The 23,014-nt window shown below is 41.6% G+C and overlaps 1 protein-coding gene across 1 annotated transcript; it reads left to right on the forward strand.

The window, feature by feature from the left end:
- Positions 1-51: 51 nt before the first annotated feature.
- On the forward strand, positions 52-22,926 carry VPS35 (VPS35 retromer complex component). The gene is made up of 17 exons (XM_040571147.1): positions 52-132; positions 6,142-6,240; positions 7,638-7,734; positions 8,555-8,678; positions 10,026-10,208; positions 10,523-10,736; positions 11,486-11,569; positions 12,051-12,160; positions 14,676-14,772; positions 14,855-15,003; positions 15,536-15,743; positions 16,259-16,414; positions 17,170-17,292; positions 18,288-18,467; positions 19,638-19,877; positions 20,588-20,731; positions 22,034-22,926. The coding sequence occupies exons 1-17, from the start codon at positions 130-132 to the stop codon at positions 22,211-22,213; spliced, it is 2,391 nt and encodes a 796-aa protein (XP_040427081.1). The 5' UTR covers positions 52-129; the 3' UTR covers positions 22,214-22,926.
- The last annotated feature ends 88 nt before the right edge of the window (positions 22,927-23,014 follow it).

A 23,014-nucleotide genomic window follows, 5' to 3' on the forward strand; every position in this document is an offset into this window, starting at 1 on the left:
GGCTCGGAGCTGACCGCTTCCTCGGAGCGGGCCAATGGCTAAGCGGAGAGGGGAGCGGCGGGGCGGTCACGTGACGGCGCGCGGAGCTGCGGGGCGGGGCTGGCGGGGGCGGCTCGTGGCGGCGCGGCCATGGTGAGGGGCGGCGGCGGCGGCGGCTGGGCCCGGCCGGGGGGGCCCTGAGGGGGCCCTGAGGGGGGGAAGCGGCCCCGGGACTGCGGGCGGGAGGGGGCGGCCCAGGGGCAGGGCCGGGGGCAGGACCGGGCCTGGGGCTGCGGCTGCGGCTCGGGAGCGCCATCGGTGGGTGGGGGGGGCCTGGCGGCCGGCGCCCGGTGCGGGGGGGCTGAGGGGAGGGGGAGGGGGAGGGGGAGGGGAAGGGGAAGGGGGTGCCCCGGTAACGGCCGCCCCGAGCTGCCCCCTCCGGGCCGCCCCGGTGCCGGGGGGAGGCAGCTCCTGGTGGGCCCCTTGGGCCCAGCTGCCCGTGTGTGCGGGGGGGCAGCAGCCCCGCGGTGAGCCTGGGGGCCTCGGGGCGAGAAACGCCTCAGCCCTGGGTAACGGCGCGGGGGGGTCCCGTTCTCTGTCAGGACTCGAGACTGCCTCGTTCAGGGGGCTTCTGTGGTGCTTAACGCTCAGTAAAACCTTACACGGCGCTCGCTGCGCCAGGCGGCACGCCGGTTGCTGGTCACTCCGGCTGGGCTGTGCGCAGCGCGCACCGAGCCCCTTCTGAAGCGGGGGTTGCCCAGTGCCTGGGCTTCTGGGGCAGGTTCGCGTTTGGGAGGTTGTGTCTGCTGGAATGGGTTAGTGCTGCATCCTGCAGAGGTGTGTGTGGGGTGGTGAAACCCAGCGTGTGGCTAGAAAAATGAATGGGGATGTTTAATCGGCGATGGAAGTGCTGCGTCCACCCGCACTGCGGTCCCTGTCCCCCATGTCAGTGCCCGTGGTAGCTCAGAGGTGGCCCAGCTTTCTTCTGCTTGTCATTTCCATGGGAAATGGCCTCAGACTTGCCTGCTCTCGTGTCCTCTTTCTGATAATAGCTGATAGCAGGTGACTCAGGAAAAGAAAACCCAAGCTTCCAGCTATTAAATGTGGGTTAATCCCCTCTACCAGACTAGGTTCCATTGCCATTTCCAGTGGCCAGGCTTCATTTAAGCCTTGAAGCAGTGTTTAAGTACCCTAAACTAGACTTGGATTTCTTAGACGTTTATTGATCGTTCCCTGAATAAAAAGCCCACAGCCCCTTGATTCTTGTTAATGTCTCCTGGCTTCCCGTGGCAGCAAACGCCAGCTTAAACATGAAAAATGTTTCCTTCTCTTTGGCTCATCCGTGTGCACTGTTGTGTGACTTAACAGAAGTTCTGGGGTTGCCTTCTGTGTTGCAGGGTTTTGCTTCCAATATGGTACAAAATGCTTAGGCATTTTTTTGTTAATATCAAGCCACCCCGTGATGTTTGCAGTGATGTGTTGTGTGCGCTCAGGCTCCATCAGTAGGATGGCGATTGTCCTGATCTTCCTCTGTAACTGACCTGTCCTCTGTTGTGGGTAACATTCATGTTAAATGTCTTGATAGTGACTGGGTGGCAGTCCTAATAAAACTGGGAGGAGACAGAGAAGCGTGGGTGAGTCTTGTTCATTGAGGTACTAACCACAAGCACGTGAGTGAACAGAAGGAAAAGTCATATATGGAATAGGCTGGAAGTACATCTAAATCAAAGTGCTTAATCACTTGGACAGTAGATGAAAATGCACTTTAGAACAGAAGTGAAATCTTCTGCTCTGTTATGTATACTCTCCATTCAGCTTAAGATACCTGTTTTGCCAGAATACAGACTGCTTGTGAGGTTCCACAAGCTTGCCTTGAACCCCGTGTATTTTAGTTGTAGATAATTCTGTTAAATACAGTGATTTACTGATAGAAGTGAAACAAGCATCTTGTCAACGCAATGACCCAAAATGATAGTCATCTCCAGAGTGTTGCAAGTCTGAAATATAAAACAAACTATGAATGGATGTCTTCCTGGGGAGATGGGTGTTAGAAACCAAGTAAATCCTACACAGTAGGTGTAATGTTAACTGTGTTGTTATTACGAGGTTGGGCATGGTCGAGAACAACGCTTGCAGTATGTTTCGTTAATTATCCTCAAGATTGCTGCCTGGCTGATCAAGGTGTGTGCGTGGGGGTAATACCAGTTAAATTCTTCCAAGCTAGTTTGGGACTTAAAAACAATTTATTTTTTTTTCCCCAAGGCAACTTACTGTTTGCTAGCATCAAACTGGCAGAAAGCAGCCTTAAGGCTTCTCAAAAAAAAAGCACACCATTAAAAAAACAACCAAACAAAAAACTCCAACACAAACAATACTGAATCTCTGTGTGAATTAAGCTGCTGTGTTATGACTTCCTTACTGTGGCTGCGGTAAGGTGCAGCAGTACGATCTTTGGCTGAAAAAAAAGAAAGCTACAGTTTCTTGTACAGCAGCTGAAGATGCAGCCGAAAGAGGCAGTTCTGTGTCTGCTTCCCATTGCTGCTCTTCCTTGTGACTTCCAAGGAGAAAGGTTGGAATAAGTACAGTAGAAAACTTTGTTAACCTCAATTTTTTTCTTCAAGGCTTGTAGTGTATCTAATGGGGGCTAAGGCCCAAGCATTTAAGTCTAAGTGGCTGCATAATTGATTTCCATTATCTTGTGTTCCTGCGGTAGTTCATACCTCCCTGTACCCAGTGCTGAGAAGGCAGGACCTCTTGTGCCTTGATGAGGGTGCTGCTGCTCTTCCTCCCGTGGCCATGCATCCACCACTTCCTCCTGAAGATTGGTGTTTGTAGATTGGAATAGGACTCCACGGCGCAGTTGCGTTTTTGGTTAAATAACACTTGAAAATACCTTCTTCGGTTACTAGGTTCCCAATTTGAAGTGGATGATAAAGAGCTTGAACAGCTTTATTCAGCATTGTATCTGACAGAACTGGTTTCTAGTGTGACAGGAGCCACGCCGTCTGTCCCTGGTAGTCCTTTGCTGTGCGTTATCTTCACTTTGTTTGCCTTCTGCTGCTTCTTCCACAAACTTCAGGCTTGTGTGTCTAGCACCTGATAATAACCTGGTCACGTGTGGAAACACCATATAGTTTTGAAGCTTATTACAGTAAATAAAAAGGGTTAGCTGATGCTTTTCGGGTTTCAAAGTCTGAGTGTTTAAGGAAGAGCAGGGACTTGCTCAGCAGTGCTGCTGTTCAGGCATTTATCTCCTGTAGAAGCCAAGCTGCTACAAACCCAACACCTCAGCTGCTGCAGTTGCATGCTGGTTGCGATCACTGGTAGGTTATCTCACCACCTGTGCGATGGTGAAATGCTGTCATTGCCCAGCACCGTGTAGTGAAGGCATTCTTGCTATGAACCATCACCTTGCCAGGCTGGTGATAACAGGGAAGTGCTTTAATGGAAGAACTCAGAAGCGTACTTACTGCAGTCCCAATGTTAAACATAGTGTGGGACCTTCTTGCTCAAATTTAGAACAGGAATGAAAATGCCGTCCATGTCCTCTGTTGGTGCACACAGAATTTGATGCAAAGCTGGCTGGCTCGTTGTAGTTGGGAGAAGTAAGGAAACGCGGCTGCCAGAGCACATGCACACCCACCTTGGGGATGTGAAAATACTGAGTGCTTCACCAAGTGCTTTCACTTGGTGTTCCTCTCAAAAGGCCTGCTTTCCACACCCCTGCTTCAAGATTTTGTGTGCTTATAGGGTGAACAAGGTGAGTGGTAGGCTGTTAGCTCAGTTGGGGCAGTTTTCTTGCTTGCTGGGCGCTTTACAGCCTGGGCAGCTCTCCCAGCACTCCGTGGCCTGGAGCCCTGCAGGCTGCCTGCCGGCTGCGGGACGGGGCTTGGGAAGTTGTGCCTGGTGTTAACATCACTCCGCTCCTCTGACTTGTGCTTTAGCACAGCGGCTCATGATGTGGTCGGGTTACGTGGCATCTGGTTCAGCAGCGATGTGTGTAAAGCACTGGTGTGAATTCAGGGGGCTGCAGGGCGTGACAAGCTTTTTGGCAAGGATGTAATTCAGCAAGCCAGTTGCGTGGTGTGTGGATTTGGTTGTTGCACACTCGTGCCAGCACTGTCAGTTTCTGTTCCTTAAAAAGTTGGATCTGTCATGGAATAAAGTTCAACGCTGAATGTAAGGTTCTTTCGGGAGAAGGCGCTTTCAGTCGAGCTGCCTGGTTTGTAGCTGCTGAATTGCCTGGGCGATAAGGCTGCCTGCCCCTACTGCTTTTGCCTTACGTTTAAATCCATTTTTGGAAGGCATGCGCTTTGTGGTTAATTATAAAGAGAGCTTTCTAATGGGTGCAGTCACGCTAATTAGCAGAGGCAACTCTTTCTGTTGACAAAATAGAGGTGTTAATTAGCTATTGTGCATGGTTTGGCTATTACTGAGACCCAGAGAGTCACAGAAGTGTTGGCTGGAAGGAACTTCTATCATGTATGGCTTCTTGCTTGAAGCAGGATTGTCACCGATGTTAGAACAGATCAGCCTTGACTCTTGTCTGGCTGCAGGATTGGAAACCTACATGGGCAGAGATACCCCACCTGTTCAGATGAGATCGAGGCAAGAACAATATTGCTTGGCACTGTCTGCTTCCTGTAAATAGAAAGGGGAAGTAGGGAGAACGTGTGAGAGATGCTCTGTGCCACTCAGGGAATTGCAGTTACAGAAAAGAATTAAGTAAAATGGTGGATATGGGAGAAAGAAGAAAACATGGGTATGTCAAGGCTGCAATGCCCGATCACTGTTAAATTGGTGTTAAATGAAAGCATCTCTTTTATTCTAAATGAAGACCTAAATTATAATATTGATTCTTAAAAGGTGTTTACAGGGACTCCAAACATGAGTTGTGCAACAGAAATGAGTACTGAAGATCCTGTTTTTAAGAACATCGGGATGATGTAATTCATGGCCTGCTAGCTTGTTATCAAGATATCTGGTTAAAAAGAGGAGACCGGGAGCTTTCTGAACACAGTGGGTGGGGGAACAAGCGAAAATAGTTGAGAAATTACTGAGGCTGCAGACGTGGAGAGCCAGCTGTAGGCATGACTTTGTACGTAAATGGTATTTGTCAAGACTGGAGGAGATGTAATTGGGACATGAAGTCAACGCTTCCATCTCTGGAACCCCAAGATTGGGAGAGGCTGGTGGGCTCTAAGGAGGTGTTGAAGATCAGGCCAAAGCAATAGGTGGATGGCTGTAGCTAGGCAGAGCCTTGGAGGCTCTGTTCTGTCGAGTGCAGCGTCAGCTACTGGAGTCACAAGGAGGTGAGTATGGGGTTGAGTTTGGATGGGAGTACACTTGGACATCTTAGAGGGTAACTTGAAAGAAAGAAGCCTGTAGAAACTAACCTCATCAGTCTGGAAGAGGGCAAGGAGTAGGTGCAGTGGAAAGGGCCCATTAACAGCTGGGTTGGGGGGACATGTAAGTCTGTCAGTATAAAAAAAATGCAGTATGGTCCTTGGAAAAGCAAAAGAGCTTGCAAGTTTTGAATGTCAAAGGCCTGGAATATTCCTCGTTGAGGAGAAGCAAGAGGAAGAGGGTCACTGGGACAAGGAGGGGACATCAAGAAATGACGATTCTCTTCAGTTTTCTATTGCCTTTGGCAAGTCATTTCTGCCTTCCAGAAGGAGCTAACTGTACTTTATCCTTTGCTTTGCTTATCTGGAACTTGTCCTCAGCAGAGCTGTGTGGCTCAGATGGCAGTTTGCTGATAGCTTGTGACTTGTTGTGATCTGAGTGCTCCAGGCCTTGCTTTAAGGAGTACCGACGCTTTCCCTCAGTGCAGTGATGTCTTTGTGTTCTCACGAAGCTTTTTGTTGCCAGATACTCGTATTGGATTTTTGACCTGCAGATGCTGGAAAAGAAGGGCAGAACTGACCTCGTTCTTTGCACTCTAAGAGACAATGGTGCTCAGAGGCTGTCCATAACTAATCTCTTCCCTGTGCTCAAATTTTTGCAGAGTAAAAAAAAATTTCCCTTAAATATCACATAGCTATTTGACAGCTCTTGACTGGTCACACTGCAGTGCCACTTGCATTGTGTTCTAAACCATGGGGAACCAGTTTGAATCAAGTCATAAGCAGATGATAAAAATAGTCTTTCTTTTTCTTCCAGCCAACAACACAGCAATCTCCTCAGGATGAACAGGAAAAACTCCTGGATGAAGCAATTCAGGCTGTTAAGGTGCAGTCTTTCCAAATGAAGAGATGCTTGGTAAGAATGTGACATTAAAATGCAATGAAGCTTCTCATCTGCTAGGAGTGAAACAGTAAATCAATGCTAATCTCTAGTGCTGTGAGGAAACTTAACTCTTTGTGCATCTTTGTGGCAGAACCTTTGCAAATGGATGAGGCAGCTACTCAATGAGATCGAGCCTTCGGTATTCCTTATATGCCTATACCTGCGTTTGTCACAGTGTTTCTCAAAATACATTATAAAGGTGCATCTACTTTGGTTTGTGCTTGCATTTGAGTGAGGCTAAACTGAGAATATGCCTGCCACTTGTCACCAGAAGGTTACTGCTCAAATGCATTCTACATGGAGCTACATGATGATAAAATATCCTTGTCTATGTTCAGCGTACTGGTGTTTATTCACTGTAGTCTTTTTTCATGAGCCACAGACTGCGATGCTAGTAATTCATTATCTGCTGAGTAGGATAAACGTAGTAATGAACTGCAGCCTGATGTGTGAATTCTCCTGTGACTGGAAAAGAAACATTGACTAGGATAGTACTGAGGTATTTGTCTTGACATTTTAGCCAATGCAGCAAGACAGTATCGTGTGAAGCTTTCTTGGGTTTGAGAAACTGCTTAAATCAGCAATGAAAGAACTTAAATATTCCCATATATTTTCATGGGGCTAGCCAAGCTAACTTTGTAGCCAAATGACAGTAGCAAGAAATGTAATGCCTCTTCCAGTTTTACACTGTGTGGAATGCTTTTGAAATCTTTGAAGTAGTTGCAGCTGAACTTTCTACTCCTATGTGTGAGTGGATGACCCTAGCAATTCCTTCCATTCTCCTCCAAAACTTAAGGCTGTTTCTTATGTGTTCAACAAGTATGTACAGGTGGTAGACTAGAAGTTTGTCTTGCACTCTGTGATGCCAGGGAATTGTATGCATCATGAGCACATGTTATATGTGGAGTAATAAACTGTCTCTTTCAGAAGGGAAAGAGAAATCAAATTCTAACAGCGGCTTCTGCTGGCCATGCGTGTCCTCTGACTGCTAGAGGCTGCTTCATGAGATCTGAGCAAAACACCAGGCCAGATGATTTTTAGAAAGTTAATTACTGTTTGGCTTGCTGAATAGAATTTGAATGGTGTGTGTGATTTCTACATAAGCAAAACCTTTTTTCCAAAATTCTTTCTTACTGTAGCTCTATCTTAAGATAAGCCTCCTCACCGCCTTCAGGTATAATGTTCCACTTAGTTTGGATGGGCAATGTAGTACAAGCTAGATATTTGCTTTAATTGGAATTATCACTTTTCTGATGTTTAGATACTTAACCTTTGTATGGTTTTTATAAAAGCCAAAAGTGTAGCTTTCTTAAATACTACAGTTGCCTAGCATTATTCGTGACAGGCTGTTCTTTTCACCTCCCCTAAAGGACAAAAACAAGCTCATGGATGCTTTGAAACATGCTTCCAACAAGCTTGGTGAGCTGCGGACTTCTATGCTGTCTCCAAAGAGCTATTATGAGCTCTGTATCCTTTGAAGATTAGAGGACCAAATGGTTGAAATATTGAATTTGGAATGATACGTTCACTTGATTTTTTGTTGTTGTTATAAGGACATCTCCTTAATCTTGGATATGTAGTAGCACTTTTCTCCTCTGTTACTTATCTGGATGTATTGTAAGAGAATGTACAATTGTCTGATCACTGTGCAAGTGTTTTTCCTTTGGTATAAAGTAGGTCTTTAATGTCTTTCATATTTTCCATTGTGAGTTTTCAGGAGTCTAGCTCTATAAAAATGAGCTCTATTAAATAAAAGTTCTGCTTGCAGTATGCTGCCACAAAAAAACTGTAAAACAACTTATTTTTTAGCCTTTTGTTTTCTTAGATTCTAACCCTAAGTCAAGTGCCATAATGTATTTGCTTGTCTGTGCTGTCATACCTGAAGAATGGGAGGGAGGCTTTTCATGAAATTTGGGAATTGAATGTGATTATATTTGCATACTGTTTTCTCCACATGTGCTGATGAGGATGAGATTCTTCTGTGACGTGTAGTATGCCTTTACTTACTCGGTTCCATTGCATTCATTTGCTTGCTATTTTGACTTCGCTTGTGCTTCTTGTTCTTTTCTAATATGCTGAAAATAATAGTTGAAGGCTTGGGGTTAGTTTTGCACGTTTATGTCAGTACTGATGATTTTTTCTAAAGTACTACGCACTTGGGCTTGATTTTTTTGAACCTTGTGATTGTATTTGGAACAGTGTCTTTCTTCCTTGGTGTGAATAAGCAAATATCTCTGTAGATCTGTTGTAGACATTCTGAACTAAAATCCTTAACTAAGAGAAAAAGACATGGCAATTTCTGATGAGCTACACTACTTGGAAGTCTACCTGACGGATGAATTTGCTAAGGGAAGAAAAGTGGCAGACCTTTATGAGTTAGTACAGTATGCTGGAAATATTATTCCAAGACTGTAAGTGTATATATTTTACTATTTTTTAAAGACTAGTAGATAATGGTCAGATTCTGGGTTCTGATAATAGACTCTGCGTTCTTGCTTGGCAACAAGACCTGTTTGCAGCTGTAAATATTACCTCTACATATCTTAAGAGCGGATTCCTTTGAGACTTCTGAGAGTTAAGCCAAGAGTGCAACTGCAAAAGGTCAGTTCTTGATCGTGTGCAAAAACGAAAACGTTGGCAGGAAGATGGAAGCACTTGGATGTGGAATAAAGCAGACTTCTGGGTAAAGAGCTGGTCAGTAGAGGACTAACCAGGTACCTCATTCTGATCAGTAAGATCAACTACATGTTTAGTATGTGAGAGAAGGAAGCTGAAAGCTTTTGTAACTTCTAAAAGCTTTGTGTTTGAGTATATAGTTCTTAGACTATGGATTAACATGGTAGAGATGATACTGAAAGGCTTATGTTTAAATATATTGCTGTAGGACTGGAGTGAATCTTCTAGATATTCAGGGTTAGGACTTGGATTTTGCTTGGCATTGCAGTTTTTAATTCCTGACCGCATGGTGGTGCCAGAAAGAGGCTTTGGGTATACCAGGCTGCACCCTCATTCGGACTTTGGGGTTTGGCTGCCACGATGTCTTTAGCTCTGCATAACCATTTGCTGTCCTCCTACCTGCTTGATGCAGGCTCTGTTTCTCCCCAGTGAACACTTCTGTTGTATTCATGGAGGCATATCCATGCATGAATTAGAGAAGTATGCAGGGTTGAGGCTTTTAAACCACATATTTGCAAGTTCTGAGGATTGTAAGTTTTATTTCTCTTAAGCTGAAGGGGAGTCAAGTATACTGGTGCACTGGTCCTTTGTGTCTCACGTGTTCCTTCTGCCTGTTGCTGAACATAGAGATGCTGATGGAGTGAGTACAGGCCTGGAGATCTCGGAGGAGTGTAGTCCACATCCTGCTAGACTACAGTGTGAAAGAAGCTTAAGTGCTTCACCATAATACATACCTTATCTGTATGGGCCACAATTGCTTTCCAGTCTTGCAGGGTGTTGGAAGTATAGACAAGCCAGTCTGAAAGCATTCAGAACTGTGCATGCTGAGCATTCATACATTTGAAGTATAAAGCCCTGTAGTGAGGTCACCTAGCTGTTCAGACTTCCTGTGCTCTGTAGCAGAGGAGAACAGGAGCTGAAAGCTGACACTATCTGAAGTTATGGTACTTGAAGGTATGGTATGTCATTTAATTGCTTTCTGTGCTTTGATAATGCTGTTGGAGTAGAAGTGGGCTGTTGCCTTAAATGCAGTATTGTATTATTACTTAACTATTTATTGTTGTATTCTGTGCCTGTTGCAGGTATCTCCTGATAACAGTAGGTGTTGTCTATGTCAAGTCATTTCCACAGTCCAGGAAAGATATTTTGAAAGACCTGGTGGAGATGTGCCGTGGAGTACAGCATCCTCTTAGAGGCCTCTTTCTTCGGAACTATCTCCTGCAGTGTACCAGGAATATTTTACCAGATGAAGGCGAGCAAACAGAGTAAGACAGGCACTAACTTTAAAAACTTTTTTAATCAGCATATTTAAATTTCCTGTATGATTTTCTTTAGATTTGAAAGAAGTAGGTATGTTAAAACGTAAACCACCTGTCGAGACTACTGAGTTCTGGTAGTTTTGGAAGGGAATTATTAAGGTTTCCTCACTTAAGTGAGGATATGAACAGTTGTTACGAACCTGGACATTCCACCACATACTTCCCCAACCTCCTATCTTAAGAAAGATATTTACCAGTGGATGGAAAGATGGATACTTTTGACAAGCTTTTCCTGTTCCTAATCTGTTCCTCAATTGCAGTGAAGAAACCACTGGAGACATCAGTGATTCCATGGACTTTGTGCTCCTGAATTTTGCTGAGATGAACAAACTTTGGGTGCGAATGCAACACCAGGGCCATAGTCGTGATAGAGAGAAGAGGGAGCGGGAAAGGCAGGAATTGCGAATCCTGGTAGGAACAAACCTTGTTCGCCTCAGTCAGCTGGAAGGTGTTAATGTGGAGCGATATAAGCAGGTAGGATGTCTGTCCATGCTTTCCAGCTTCTGCTACTTTTTCCACATGAAACCAATTTGGATTTTCATATCAGCGGCCTAGGAAGTATAACAGCTGTGCTATAAGCTTGATAATCCTGATGCTTCTGGAACTGCTATTAACTGGAAGTTCTGAAAGCTAATGAAGATATATAATGCGTTTACAGGCTAAGGATAGGACTCATGCGTTTTTTCCCATAAGCTCTTCTGTAGGGTTGGCATGACTTTTTATGACTTCATTTTACTGATTCCCATTTTAATTAGAGAATGAGTTAGAGAGATGTACACGGTGTTCTGTAGTAGACTTTACAAGTTCAATGAAGTTATGCTTCCCAAAGCATTTGGTAAGTGAACTGTTCGTTGCATGAAAAGATAGCCAAGCAAATGTGTGTTATCTAAAGTCTGTCCCTTTTAAGTTCTACCATAGCAGTGCTGCTGAGACCCCCGTGTAGTGATAGGTGCCAGCAACGCACATTCCTGACTTTAAAAAAAACCCAACAAACACAACTGTCGGTTTTGATTTAATATAATGTACCAAAGGGACAGAGGTTTGGGACCAGCAAATTTTTTCTCTGAAGGATGGAACTGCTGAACACTGAGTCTTTATCAGAAAGTTTTTCTTGTGAAGAGTAAGCTGAGAAGTGTTAGAAATAACGCTCTACTTGGATTAAATGCATCTGTGAATATAAGATCAATGGCTCTATAAACACTGCAAGACTTTTCTTATTACAGATTGTTCTGCCTGGAATATTGGAGCAGGTTGTAAATTGTAGAGATGCTTTAGCTCAGGAGTACCTCATGGAGTGTATAATACAGGTAAGCTGCTTAAATTCAGTTGCATCGTTGATTCGTTGATTTTGAACGTGGGGATGCTTATTCCTGTGCTTTTAGTCAGATTCAGACTACTTTCACCTCTTCCTTGTGAACTGGAAAACTTCTTCACCGGGTCTCTTACCCAGTGGCTTGATGCATGTTACTCTTCAGTGGGTGGGCAGAGTGGAGAGGTATGCGTTCTGTGTTCCTTCCGTTGCAGAAACTTGTAAACTATGTGAGTAGCTATGCCTGCAGTAAGAGTTGTGGTAGGTAGCTGGGACATCAGCTCACCAGTTTGTCTTGCATCTGTTACTTCATGTGCTTACTCAGACAAGGTCAGCCTTGGGAACCCTAGATACAGTCTGTCCTGTGACTGTTTTAATATGTGGCTATCTGATTTTCAGTGACTCTGCTGCATTTTGCTGTTTTGTAATAATGAGTAGATTAAGTTTATAACTGGATGACTATGGATCTAAAATTTCAGGTTTTCCCAGACGAATTTCATCTCCAAACCCTGAATCCATTTCTCAGAGCCTGTGCTGAGCTGCACCAAAATGTGAATGTGAAAAATATAATAATTGCTTTAATTGACAGGTGAGTGACCAGTGGGGTGGAAATTGGCTCAAAATGAAATGTGTATTGTACATAAGTAGATAATAATTCTTCTAGCATTTGAAAGCTTTCAATTTTTCATATTTTATTCATGTCTATCTTTGTTTCCATGTTGTCTTCATCTGCAATTAAAGCTGTTAAGAATATTATTTCTATAGTTTCTGCTTGATGGACAGCTTCCAGTGTATCCTGCTTTAAGGACGGATTAAAGTAAACAGATCAAGCCAGGAAACAAGTTATTTAATGTTGACCAACTTTATGGTTCTGAACTAAAGTGGCAGCAGTATTCTGCTTTGACAACTATATCCATCATAGGTACCTCTTGAAAACTTGAAGATTCTAGTAGCTAATCTTATATTTACTTCTTCAGAAAAGAGCTAGTAGGAGGTGGAACTACCTTCTTAATTTTTAATTTATGTCTAGCTTCATTCCTGTTCTCTTAAAAGTGTTTTTTTCCTGTGGAGGTACCACTTAAAACTGCTTGCACTAAATTCGAACATGGGATGGCGCCACCTTGGAGTATCTTCTGTGTTGTGCATTTGGTGGGGAAGCAGATCTGCCTTCTTTCAATCGGATGTTCATAGGAAATCATTTGGTTTCCTATGGTTTGTTGCCTGGGCTGAGATTTTTTTGTAGTTTTATTTAAAAACGAACAAACATGGCATGTAAATCTAATTTCTGAGCCTGTCTATTTTGTGAGACTGCCTTCAATAGACATCACGGGATCTTTGATAGCTTCTTACATTAGCATGTAGCAATGTAATTCTTGTAGGGGGGCTTTCCTTATGTGCCTTCTGCTGTCATGTCTGCTTAGAGGACTCGAAGAGCTTTAGTATTACCTCCACAGTAAGCTTTCTGTTTTTACTGTTACAGATGAGCAACAGTAAACAGCTGACTGGCAGTGAACCTGCTGTCCTCCTAAACTTACCACTGCCATGTTTTATTGTTTGGGCAACTATTAGTGTCCTCTGGAGCCCTCTCCTTTGGAGATAGGATAACAATAAAAAGGGAACAGCATGATGATTGTCTTATGTAGCATGGCAACTTCTGCTTTTGACCAATGTTAGGCCAAGTGTTGGAGGATATGCTTGTATCAGCTCTTAGAATCCATGTGGGATAGATCTCGTTCTTGTGTTTGGACTGTAGTTTGGAACAATTATTATGTAGTTCAGTACTGTGTATTTAAGACCTGGATGTGCCCCATACAATAGTGCCTGTTGCATTTCTTATCTTGATTTCTGGCATGGAATAATTGAAACTGGACATTAGTGAAGTGGAGGAACTCGTGAAGCTTTCGTACCTATTCCCATGGGTCTTTTCCATTAAAGGAATCTTTTTGAGAAGTCATGTTGCTTTGGGATCCTTCTTGATTTACTATGCTATTCATAGTTTGTAATTATGCTGCCATCTGCCTGCAACTTGATGATATTTTGAAGCCTGTCAGTCCTACCCTCTGAATTGTTGTTGGGAGAAGCTGTGATTCTTCCTGGTTTTAGAAAGTCTGCTTGTTACCACCCCAACGCAATATAAGAGTTGAATTTTTATTTTCTGTGGCAGTGAATATTTTTGGAACCTCAGCCTTTTCTTACCTGCTTTTTTGTTTCAGGCCCAAAGTTCGTTCAGAATTGACATTTATAAACCCTGTAAGAAATAATCATAAACTTTAATCAGGTGGCTTTTTCTAAATATTTTTGTACATCTTTCTGTAATTTGAAGAAAACAATCTCTTAAAAATTAGAAAGCAAGCATGGTAACACTACATTTTCCTCAAGCTGCAGCTTTGGTAAAGTGCCGACTTCCTATAGCCGTTATCTTATTTTTTCTGATTTCTACAGAGGTGGTGGTTCACATGACTTTCTCCTGTTACGGATAAAGGTAGATCTACAACGTCTTCTGGGTGCTTGCTGGATAGCAGTTCTCTTGCTTTGCTTTTTTGTTTTTCTTGAGGAAAAAATCCCCACAAAACAATCTTCTCTACTTAAAACATACTTTGTATTTTGCTCTTTACAAACAGTAGACGTACCAAACATGTTGGTCTGCAATTAGTTTGGAGACAAGGAATATCTGAGTCATAGCTAAGTTTCTCACCACCACCACCACCACCTTGAGACTATTTTGCAGGAAATGGATGTCTAACATCACTGAGTAGATGCAGAACATTTGCTCTTCCTTTAGGTCACTCTAGTTCTTTCTCTGCTGGAGAGACAGAACACTTAACTGCGAGGTGAAGAGCAGAGATTATGAAACTTCTTTCTTGCTCTTTCTTTATCCTGCTGTCACTGTCAACGTTCTTTTCCAGGACTGATATTTACCACTCTCGATTGTTCTTACAGCCTCTAATTTCCACAAATGTCCTTTTTGCTTTGTAATGAAGCTCTGCAATGAAGCTTGTATATACACCTAAAAGATGTGCTTTTTTTCTGTTAGTGTCTTACTCTGGCCCGTATTTGAGGAATGGAGAAACTATCCTGACCAAGCTGCTTTTTTCTTTTTTTAGGTTAGCTTTATTTGCACATCGTGAAGATGGCCCTGGTATCCCAGCGGATATCAAACTGTTTGACATCTTTTCACAGCAGGTTGCTACTGTGATACAGGTATGCTGGGTGTTCTTGCATGTGGTCTATTTTTTTTGCAGTTACATGCTTTTAATCAACTCAGTGCTGTCTTAAATCTCAGTCTCGCCAAGACATGCCCTCAGAGGATGTGGTATCCTTGCAAGTTTCTCTCATTAACCTGGCTATGAAATGCTACCCGGACCGTGTTGACTATGTTGACAAGGTGTTGGAGACAACTGTGGAAATATTCAATAAACTTAACCTGGAACAGTAAGTAAATGTCTGTTGCATTCTCTATGGAGTGGTAATTACTTTAAATTCTTGACTTCTACTTTTAATTATGTTTTTGTAAGATAGAAAAGAGTCATGCTTTAGATGTGGAAGATTACTACTCTTGGTCCAAGCTATAGAAGTTCATGATAAACTACAATGGGGAAAGTGTGACTACCCAAGACTTAGTCATCCGTGCTTAAATCATTCTGCATATCTGTGCAGATGCACAATGTGTATGCCAAGCTGTGTGTAGTCGCTATCTATTCATCCTGTGCGGCACTCTAGAGGTTTTTCTCTTGCTTAATTTGCAGACATCGTCTTTCTGCTGTCAGCAACTTAAATCATGCAGTTCCCATTCTATGTCCCAAAGAGCAAGATATGACTCATTCTGGTATTTTATTTCAAATCGTCCTAGAAGTGGGTTGCTTAGGTGTTGTGGTATACATCAGAATTGGTATTGAGGCAGACTTTAAATCTGTCTATGTGTGAACTAATAATTAACTGTGTTTTTGCATCTATTTTCTTTTAGTATTGCAACAAGTAGTGCTGTTTCAAAGGAGCTGACTAGACTTCTGAAAATCCCTGTTGATACTTACAACAATATCCTGACAGTTCTGAAACTGAAACATTTCCACCCACTCTTTGAATACTTTGATTATGAGTCCAGGAAGAGCATGAGTTGCTACGTGCTTAGCAATGTATTGGATTATAACACAGAAATTGTATCCCAAGAACAGGTATGACATAAGTCAACTGACATGGAAATTCTAGGTATCTAAACTACTGTTTGAAGAGTTGAAAACATGCTAAGTGACCTTGTGCAGAGCATGCTTAGTTTCCGTACCCCTCCCTCCCCCATCTTACTGGTACAGGCTTTGTCCTGCTTGATAATTCTGCTGCCCAGGTTCTCAAACACCTTATCTTTACACATCTTGCCTAACCTCACCCTAGAGACTACTTCTTAAGTTTGAACAAAGACCCTGAACCCCCTTAAAGCTAGGCTATTACCTAATGAAGGTTGGATAGTGCTTCTGGAATCTGAATTTTGTTTGTACATTTATGCTGTTCCGCTTCTGCTGAGAGGGACTCTTCTTCAGGGAATAAGGCTAATGAGTCCTAAAGCATCACCAGTTACCAAACATTCCTAGTGCTTTGTCAGCACAATGAATAGCTGTAAAGATGTTTCCAGTTGCTATCAGCTTATGTTCATAGACTACTTGGGTTTAAACAGAGCTTATATTACATTTAACAGGTTGATGCTATCATGAATTTGGTATCCACGCTGATCCAGGATCAACCAGATCAGCCTGCTGAAGATCCTGACCCTGAGGACTTTGCTGATGAGCAGAGTCTTGTGGGAAGATTTATTCATCTTTTACGATCAGATGACCCAGACCAACAGTATCTGGTATGGCATCAGTGCTTCTGAGTGTGTTTGTGCTCTGTGAAGTGTCAGTTTTGCATGCCTTACAATAACGGATTTAGTGTGGCTGGAAGCTAGAGTATCACTGCTCTGGCACTACAAACTCAATGAAAAATGTATAACAGTGTGAAATGCTGTTTATTTAGAAGTAGTGGGTGAGGACTTGAAAACAATTGTGGATTTAAACTTCTAGTCCCATGAGGTGGTAGTTCGGATGTAACTACATTAGTTTGTGGTAACTCTTGATTAGCATTCTACTTCATATAACTCTCTCTCTAAAAAGCAGTAGGTGAGACTTGGATCACTTAGGTGTTTAATTTCATGAACTTTTTTTCAGTCTTGTACAGGCTGCTGTAAGAAAGGACAGCTCTTTCTGCAGTTAGGTTGAGAATAGAATATATCTGATGCAATTTTTAAATGCAAGCCCAGGCAACTTCCATCTCACTATACAGTCCAGACTGTATCTGTAGTTAATATAGTACAAGTGTTGCCTAATGCTTATTAAGCAGCTGTAGGAAAAAGCTTCATCACAGAGCGCGCAAAAAGCTACATATGCTGCACAAATATAATTCATGTAAAGCAACTTGTATGTTTTCTCCCTACACGCACTGAAAACATTGCAACTTACCTGATTACTCCATGTCTTTCTGATGTTCCCGTCTAATAGTGCGAATTGTTATAGGTACAAATAACATACCTCTTTCAAGAACTCTCTAAGCTTCCAGTGCTTCTGTTTTTAGATCTTAAACACCGCTCGGAAACACTTTGGCGCAGGTGGGAATCAACGTATTCGTTTTACGCTGCCACCCTTGGTTTTTGCCGCATACCAGCTTGCTTTTCGCTACAAGGAGAATTCCAAAGTGGTGAGTTGACCTCTAGATATCTCTTGGATAGTTGTTTCTTTTTGCTTCTGTGTCTTTAAGAGGAGGGGAGGCTTTTTTTTTCTGTCTACAGCTAATAGTATACTAAGACTTGATACAGAATACTAGTGTTTTTTTCCCCCCTCAAAGCAAGTTTTTACTGGAGATGTGATGGATTTTTAATTTAAGGAGGACTTTTTTTAGTAACTCAAGTTACCTCAGTATTTGAGGAATATTTGTGTATTTGAGGTGAAGCAGAAACTGGGTAGTTCTGTTTAGTCTGAAGGTGACTGATCATGTTTTTGCATGTAGACCAGAGAACTATGAATACTACAAGTGATGGTGTGAAACTGATTTAAATCTAGATACTGAACTTCAGGAGCTTCTAAATATGTAGTTATACTATTGTAATCCTTCTAAAAGCAAGTGTTTCTCTGCAGATTATCTTGTACAGTAGTTGTAAAAGTGCACACTAAAACAATCACTATTCCATTTGTCTCCTTATGGCTTTCTTACTGGAAGTGTTAGCTTAAATGTGTATTTTTCCCTTATTGTGGGGAAATAAATTAATGCTGTTTGTTTAAAAGCACTTCAAGTTGAATGTTTTAAAATCCTCTTGTACTTCTGATTAACGTTCCAATGAATGACTAAATAGTTTTTTTACACTTCACTACTTAGGCTTTTGCTCAGTTGTGTTTTAAGCACAGCTGTGGTAATTCCAACTCAATGTAGACTTCTGAGGAAGGTTTCCATGAGCTGACAAGAAAAATAGATGTGAGCTTTCTGTAAGTAGAAGAAAGGCTTTGTGAAGACCCACTGAGGTCAACACAGTACTGCTAGGGCCACCTATACCAGCACACTTAACTTCAGCAAGCAACTGACTGGAGCAGCATGCAGAAGTCAACAGATTGGAGCACTTAACAGATTCTATTTCAACCCAGTTTCTTTTTCTTGTAACAGGGGTCTTGTTCCAGCTTTGACTTGTTTCATTTCTTTAGGATGACAAATGGGAAAAGAAGTGCCAGAAGATCTTCTCATTTGCTCATCAGACCATCAGTGCTTTGATCAAAGCAGAGCTGGCAGAGCTGCCTCTCCGTCTCTTCCTACAAGGAGCGCTAGCTGCAGGAGAGATTGGCTTTGAGAATCATGAAACTGTGGCCTATGAATTCATGTCCCAGGTAAATGTCCACCTATTAGTCACTGTCCTGCGCTACCTTGAATTTGGTTTGGGTGAGTTTCCTGAACACTGAAACTTCTAGTGTGATTAAAACATCCAAATTGACAGCTAGCTCTACTAGGTAGAAACTCCTGATCTTCATTCTTGCTTCCCAGAATTAAGCTCCATTGCTACTGATCTGAATACTCAGTCTGATAACATGGGGTATGCTGCATTGCTCCCTCCTCCTCACATAGTTGGTTTGCTGGAGGAGTGTGGCTTTCTCAATGTAGAATGCTCCTTCATTGCTTCTAAGATCACTTCCCAGCTCCTCTTGTCTAGCTAGTATTGTCATGATCACAAGCATTCTTCAGAGGTTCTGTAAAATTTGTGGTGTTTATCGCTGTCATGTTGGGCTTTATTAGTAAAAATACTTTTGTTGAAACATTATTGGTAAAGTAGATTTTCAGAATGGGTAATAACTTAAGCCTTTGTTGTTGCAAAGGTCTCCCCCGTCCATATCAAATTAAGAACTGACTTAGTTGATGGTATCCAAATTACAGGCTTTGTCCTAATCTTTCCTCTAATGCCACCACTAACGCACATTAAAATGAATCACTGACAACCTTGTGCCTTTCCTTACGATGTTGTGCTGTGCCACAAGGGCCACTGATAAAATTCTGAAGATGAGAGCAACATGACAATTATGTACCTTCTACTAGAGATAATGGTTTGAGATTTTTAGTCTTGTGTGTTCTCTGAAGGCTCCTTCTCCCACACAGCAGCAGTGCAGACACTTCTTACCCACTCTGTAGTCACTGATCTACCACTTAAATTTTTGATGAACTGTAGTGTGTATTTCAAAGAGCCAGATCCTTTTCAGTGACTATTTCTGCTTCTGAAGTTTCTTATTTGAACATATGCTTGAAATAAGGAGAAACTCAATCTTCAAATACTATGTGAGGATTACGTTCCTGTACTATTACTACTTAAGAAGTATTTCTTGCAAGCCTCATTTCCAGTCTGTGGTTTTAACTTGATTTTGACAGTCTCAGTGGAAGATCTTATTTGTGCGTGAAGTTTTTAACAAATATAAAACGGATGCTTTATTGTCACGTGACATGCAAGTATATTTTTTTCCTGATGCTGTTCTAAAGCAATAATTAAGACTCTTGCCTTCTCCTTTGACTAGGCCTTCTCTCTATATGAAGATGAAATTAGTGATTCAAAAGCACAGCTGGCTGCAATCACCTTGATAATTGGGACATTTGAGAGGATGAAGTGCTTCAGTGAGGAGAACCATGAGCCTTTGAGGACTCAGTGTGCATTGGCAGCCTCTAAGCTCCTTAAGAAACCAGACCAGTGCCGGGCTGTGAGCACTTGTGCCCATCTGTTCTGGTCTGGCCGAAACACTGACAAGAATGGAGAGGAGGTAAAAATAAATAAGCAAATAAAATAAAAATGAAGTGACAACAGCATAACACATCCTACTTTGGTTACGTAGTTGTGCCTTCCTTCTGAAGGCACTCACTTCTAAAGTGGATACGTCACTTCGTGACGTGGTGGAGATATGGTTGGAATGTGTTCCAGTATATGAAGCTAATAAATCTTACAGCAATGTAAGGTGCATAAATACGAAAGTTAAGAAACTCAAAAGTGGAAGGAAGTACCATGCAATTTCTGTGAGTGTCAAGGAGTTTAAGACTGACTCTCCAAGTAGTTTGCTGCATTTTGCATGTCTGTATAGTAGCTGTGTTGGTGCATAAACTACTGAACTTCGGAGATGCAAATCGAAGATAAAAGGCTGCTTCTCTCAAATGATCTGTTGTATGTATGAAGAGCTGTTTGAAATCTTCTTTAAGTGTGCATTGCCGTATGTGTTGCAAAATTGAGTTTATGGTTTGATACTTGAAGGCTTTCAGCAGCTGTTCCTATTATTGCTTGATTGAACAGAATGCTTACCCAGACTATTAAGTCAGGTAAGGTACAGTTCTAATGATAGCTTATTCTGTACAGTTTTTGTTCTATGCAGTCTGTTTTTGTAGTAGACCACTGGGAAATGCCATTTATGTGCAAAGGGAAATAAGTGCTATTGTTCCCTATGGTTCTATGTCTTGTAACTATTTTGTTTTTACCTTCTAGCTGCATGGAGGAAAGAGAGTGATGGAATGTCTGAAGAAGGCTTTAAAAATAGCAAATCAGTGCATGGACCCTTCTCTGCAAGTCCAACTGTTCATAGAAATTCTGAATAGATACATCTACTTTTACGAAAAGGAAAATGAGGCAGTGAGTAGAAATATTCTTTATTTAATTTTTTACAGAGCATTTATTTAAGCTCTTTATTCATTTATACCCCAAATCATATCTATTCAGCATGCTCAGTACCATCTCTTGAGAAACACAGGTTCTAGTAATACTAACAGAATAGTCAATTTTTGAAATGCTAGTAAAACAGAAGTCTCCACATTATAGATAAAACTTAATTCTTCCTTACATGGGGAAGGAACACACTGAACATCTGAAATCTAGCCCTGAACTTGTGAGACTTGGATACTTGAAACGTTTGTTTGACAAAAACTGACTAGGACTTGCTGTTTTCTCATCTAACTTCAGAGGTATCTAACTGAACATGTACTCAGGGAAAGATGATTCTCACAGTTGTTCAAGGTCACTGCTAGGAATACTCAAAAGACTGGTGCAAGCTTTATTCTCAAGAGACTGGTATAACATCTCATATGCCAGTCTAAATTCTGCATCTGAAAACTGGGATAGTAGTTGCAGCATACTTTTTTTTGTTACTACGTAGCTAGTGAATTTATTAAGTTTGAAAAGCTGCTTGATCAAATAGAGATCCATGTCCCCTCTTAAGTCATCATTTAATCAGAAGCAAATTGTAATAAATACCTCTCTAGACATTGCCTCTGAACTACAGGATTTTTAAGGATTTGCCAGCTTCTAGAATCTGAACTGACTTCCTGCTATAGTACTGTTCTAGAATAGGAAATGCTCTATCTGTAGATGAAGGTGAAACACTGAATTTCAAAGCGTTGAGCAGATGTGTAAGAATAGTCTCTGATAAAGAGGTGGTCTGCAATTCATTTTGCGCTACAGTGTTTGGTGTAATGCTGAACTTGATACTATAGTCCGCTGTACTTTCCTGGGCAGTGATCAGGTCACTAATAACTTTAAATCTGATACTGCCATCCTGACTGACTTCTACAAGACGTTGCATAGACAACTTGATTGTGTGCTTAATTTGTTTAAAGCTTTTTATGTTTGTACTGAATTAACTGGAGAGAAATACTGTGCTAAAAGTTTTTTTTTTTAAAAAAAGTATAGGCTCTAATGACTTAAGAGGCTGTTCACATTTGCTGGGATCAGGGGGAACTTAGAGAAATCCAAAAATGGAAGTATTGGGCCTCCTATGAGGAGCAAGAGAAGGCAGAGTCCAGTAGTTTGTCTGCATACACTCTTACCAATAATACTATTGATATTTGGACAGTTCTTAGAAATACTAAGTCTGTTAAAACAAATATATGCTCGTACATAATTGTCAATTACTTTGGTTATGAATACCTTCTCCTGTAGGTGACAATTCAGGTTTTGAATCAGCTCATACAGAAGATAAGAGAAGATCTCCCAAATCTTGAATCTACTGAAGAAACAGAACAAATCAACAAACACTTTCACAACACACTGGAGCACTTGCGTCTGAGGAGGGAATCGCCAGAATCTGAGGGGCCAATTTATGAAGGTCTTGTTCTTTAAAGAAGATATGCACTGTACTTCTTTCTTTTCATTTACGTACATTATGTTTTTTTAAGATAGATTATAGATTGTGCCTTTCAGAAATGTCAAGTTAACATTCATGTGTTCAGTCTGGCACTTCAAACACTTGTGTTGAGTACTCTAACAAATTTGAAAGGTTGGACCAGCAACTACAGGTTTCATCAGTTAGCATGGCTGAAACTTTCTTTGGAATCTGTGACATGGTAGGGCTCTTCTGTTTCTGATTTCTCTTGTCTGTTCACTGTTGCTTCTGTAGCACTAGAGTTCTAAACTGGCAGTGACTGTCATCTGAAACTGTGAGTGATCCTTACAGAGCATCAGATTTTTGGGATTATTGTATGTCAGGTTCTGCTTGTGCTTTCCTTTTAATGCAAGTTAAGACTAAGTGTAATATTTTTCCCTAAAACCTAGAATATATTAATGCATGTTTGGAGAGTTTTAAAATACCATGTTCAAAAAACAGAAGTTATATTTTGCATATTAAGGCTCTGTGACATTCAGTGAGGGCCAATACTGTGCACAGGTAATATTTATCAAGATAATTTTGTTCCAAATAGTATAAAAATAGAGAAATTGCAATCTATATAGATATGTATAACCTTCATTACTGTAAATTTAGGGGAAAATGCATTACACAAGTTTATTCAGTATCATGATTTTGCACCAGTGAAACAATAAAGTTGCTATTAACACCTGTTGTTTCATGTCTGTTCAGAGCCCTGTTGAACCTAGTGCTACCTTCTGATAAAAGCCAAGGAACCTCTACTTTGAAGAGACAGA

This window comes from Cygnus olor, chromosome 12 (genome assembly GCF_009769625.2).
Source record: "Cygnus olor isolate bCygOlo1 chromosome 12, bCygOlo1.pri.v2, whole genome shotgun sequence".
Taxonomy (NCBI): Eukaryota; Metazoa; Chordata; class Aves; order Anseriformes; family Anatidae; genus Cygnus; species Cygnus olor.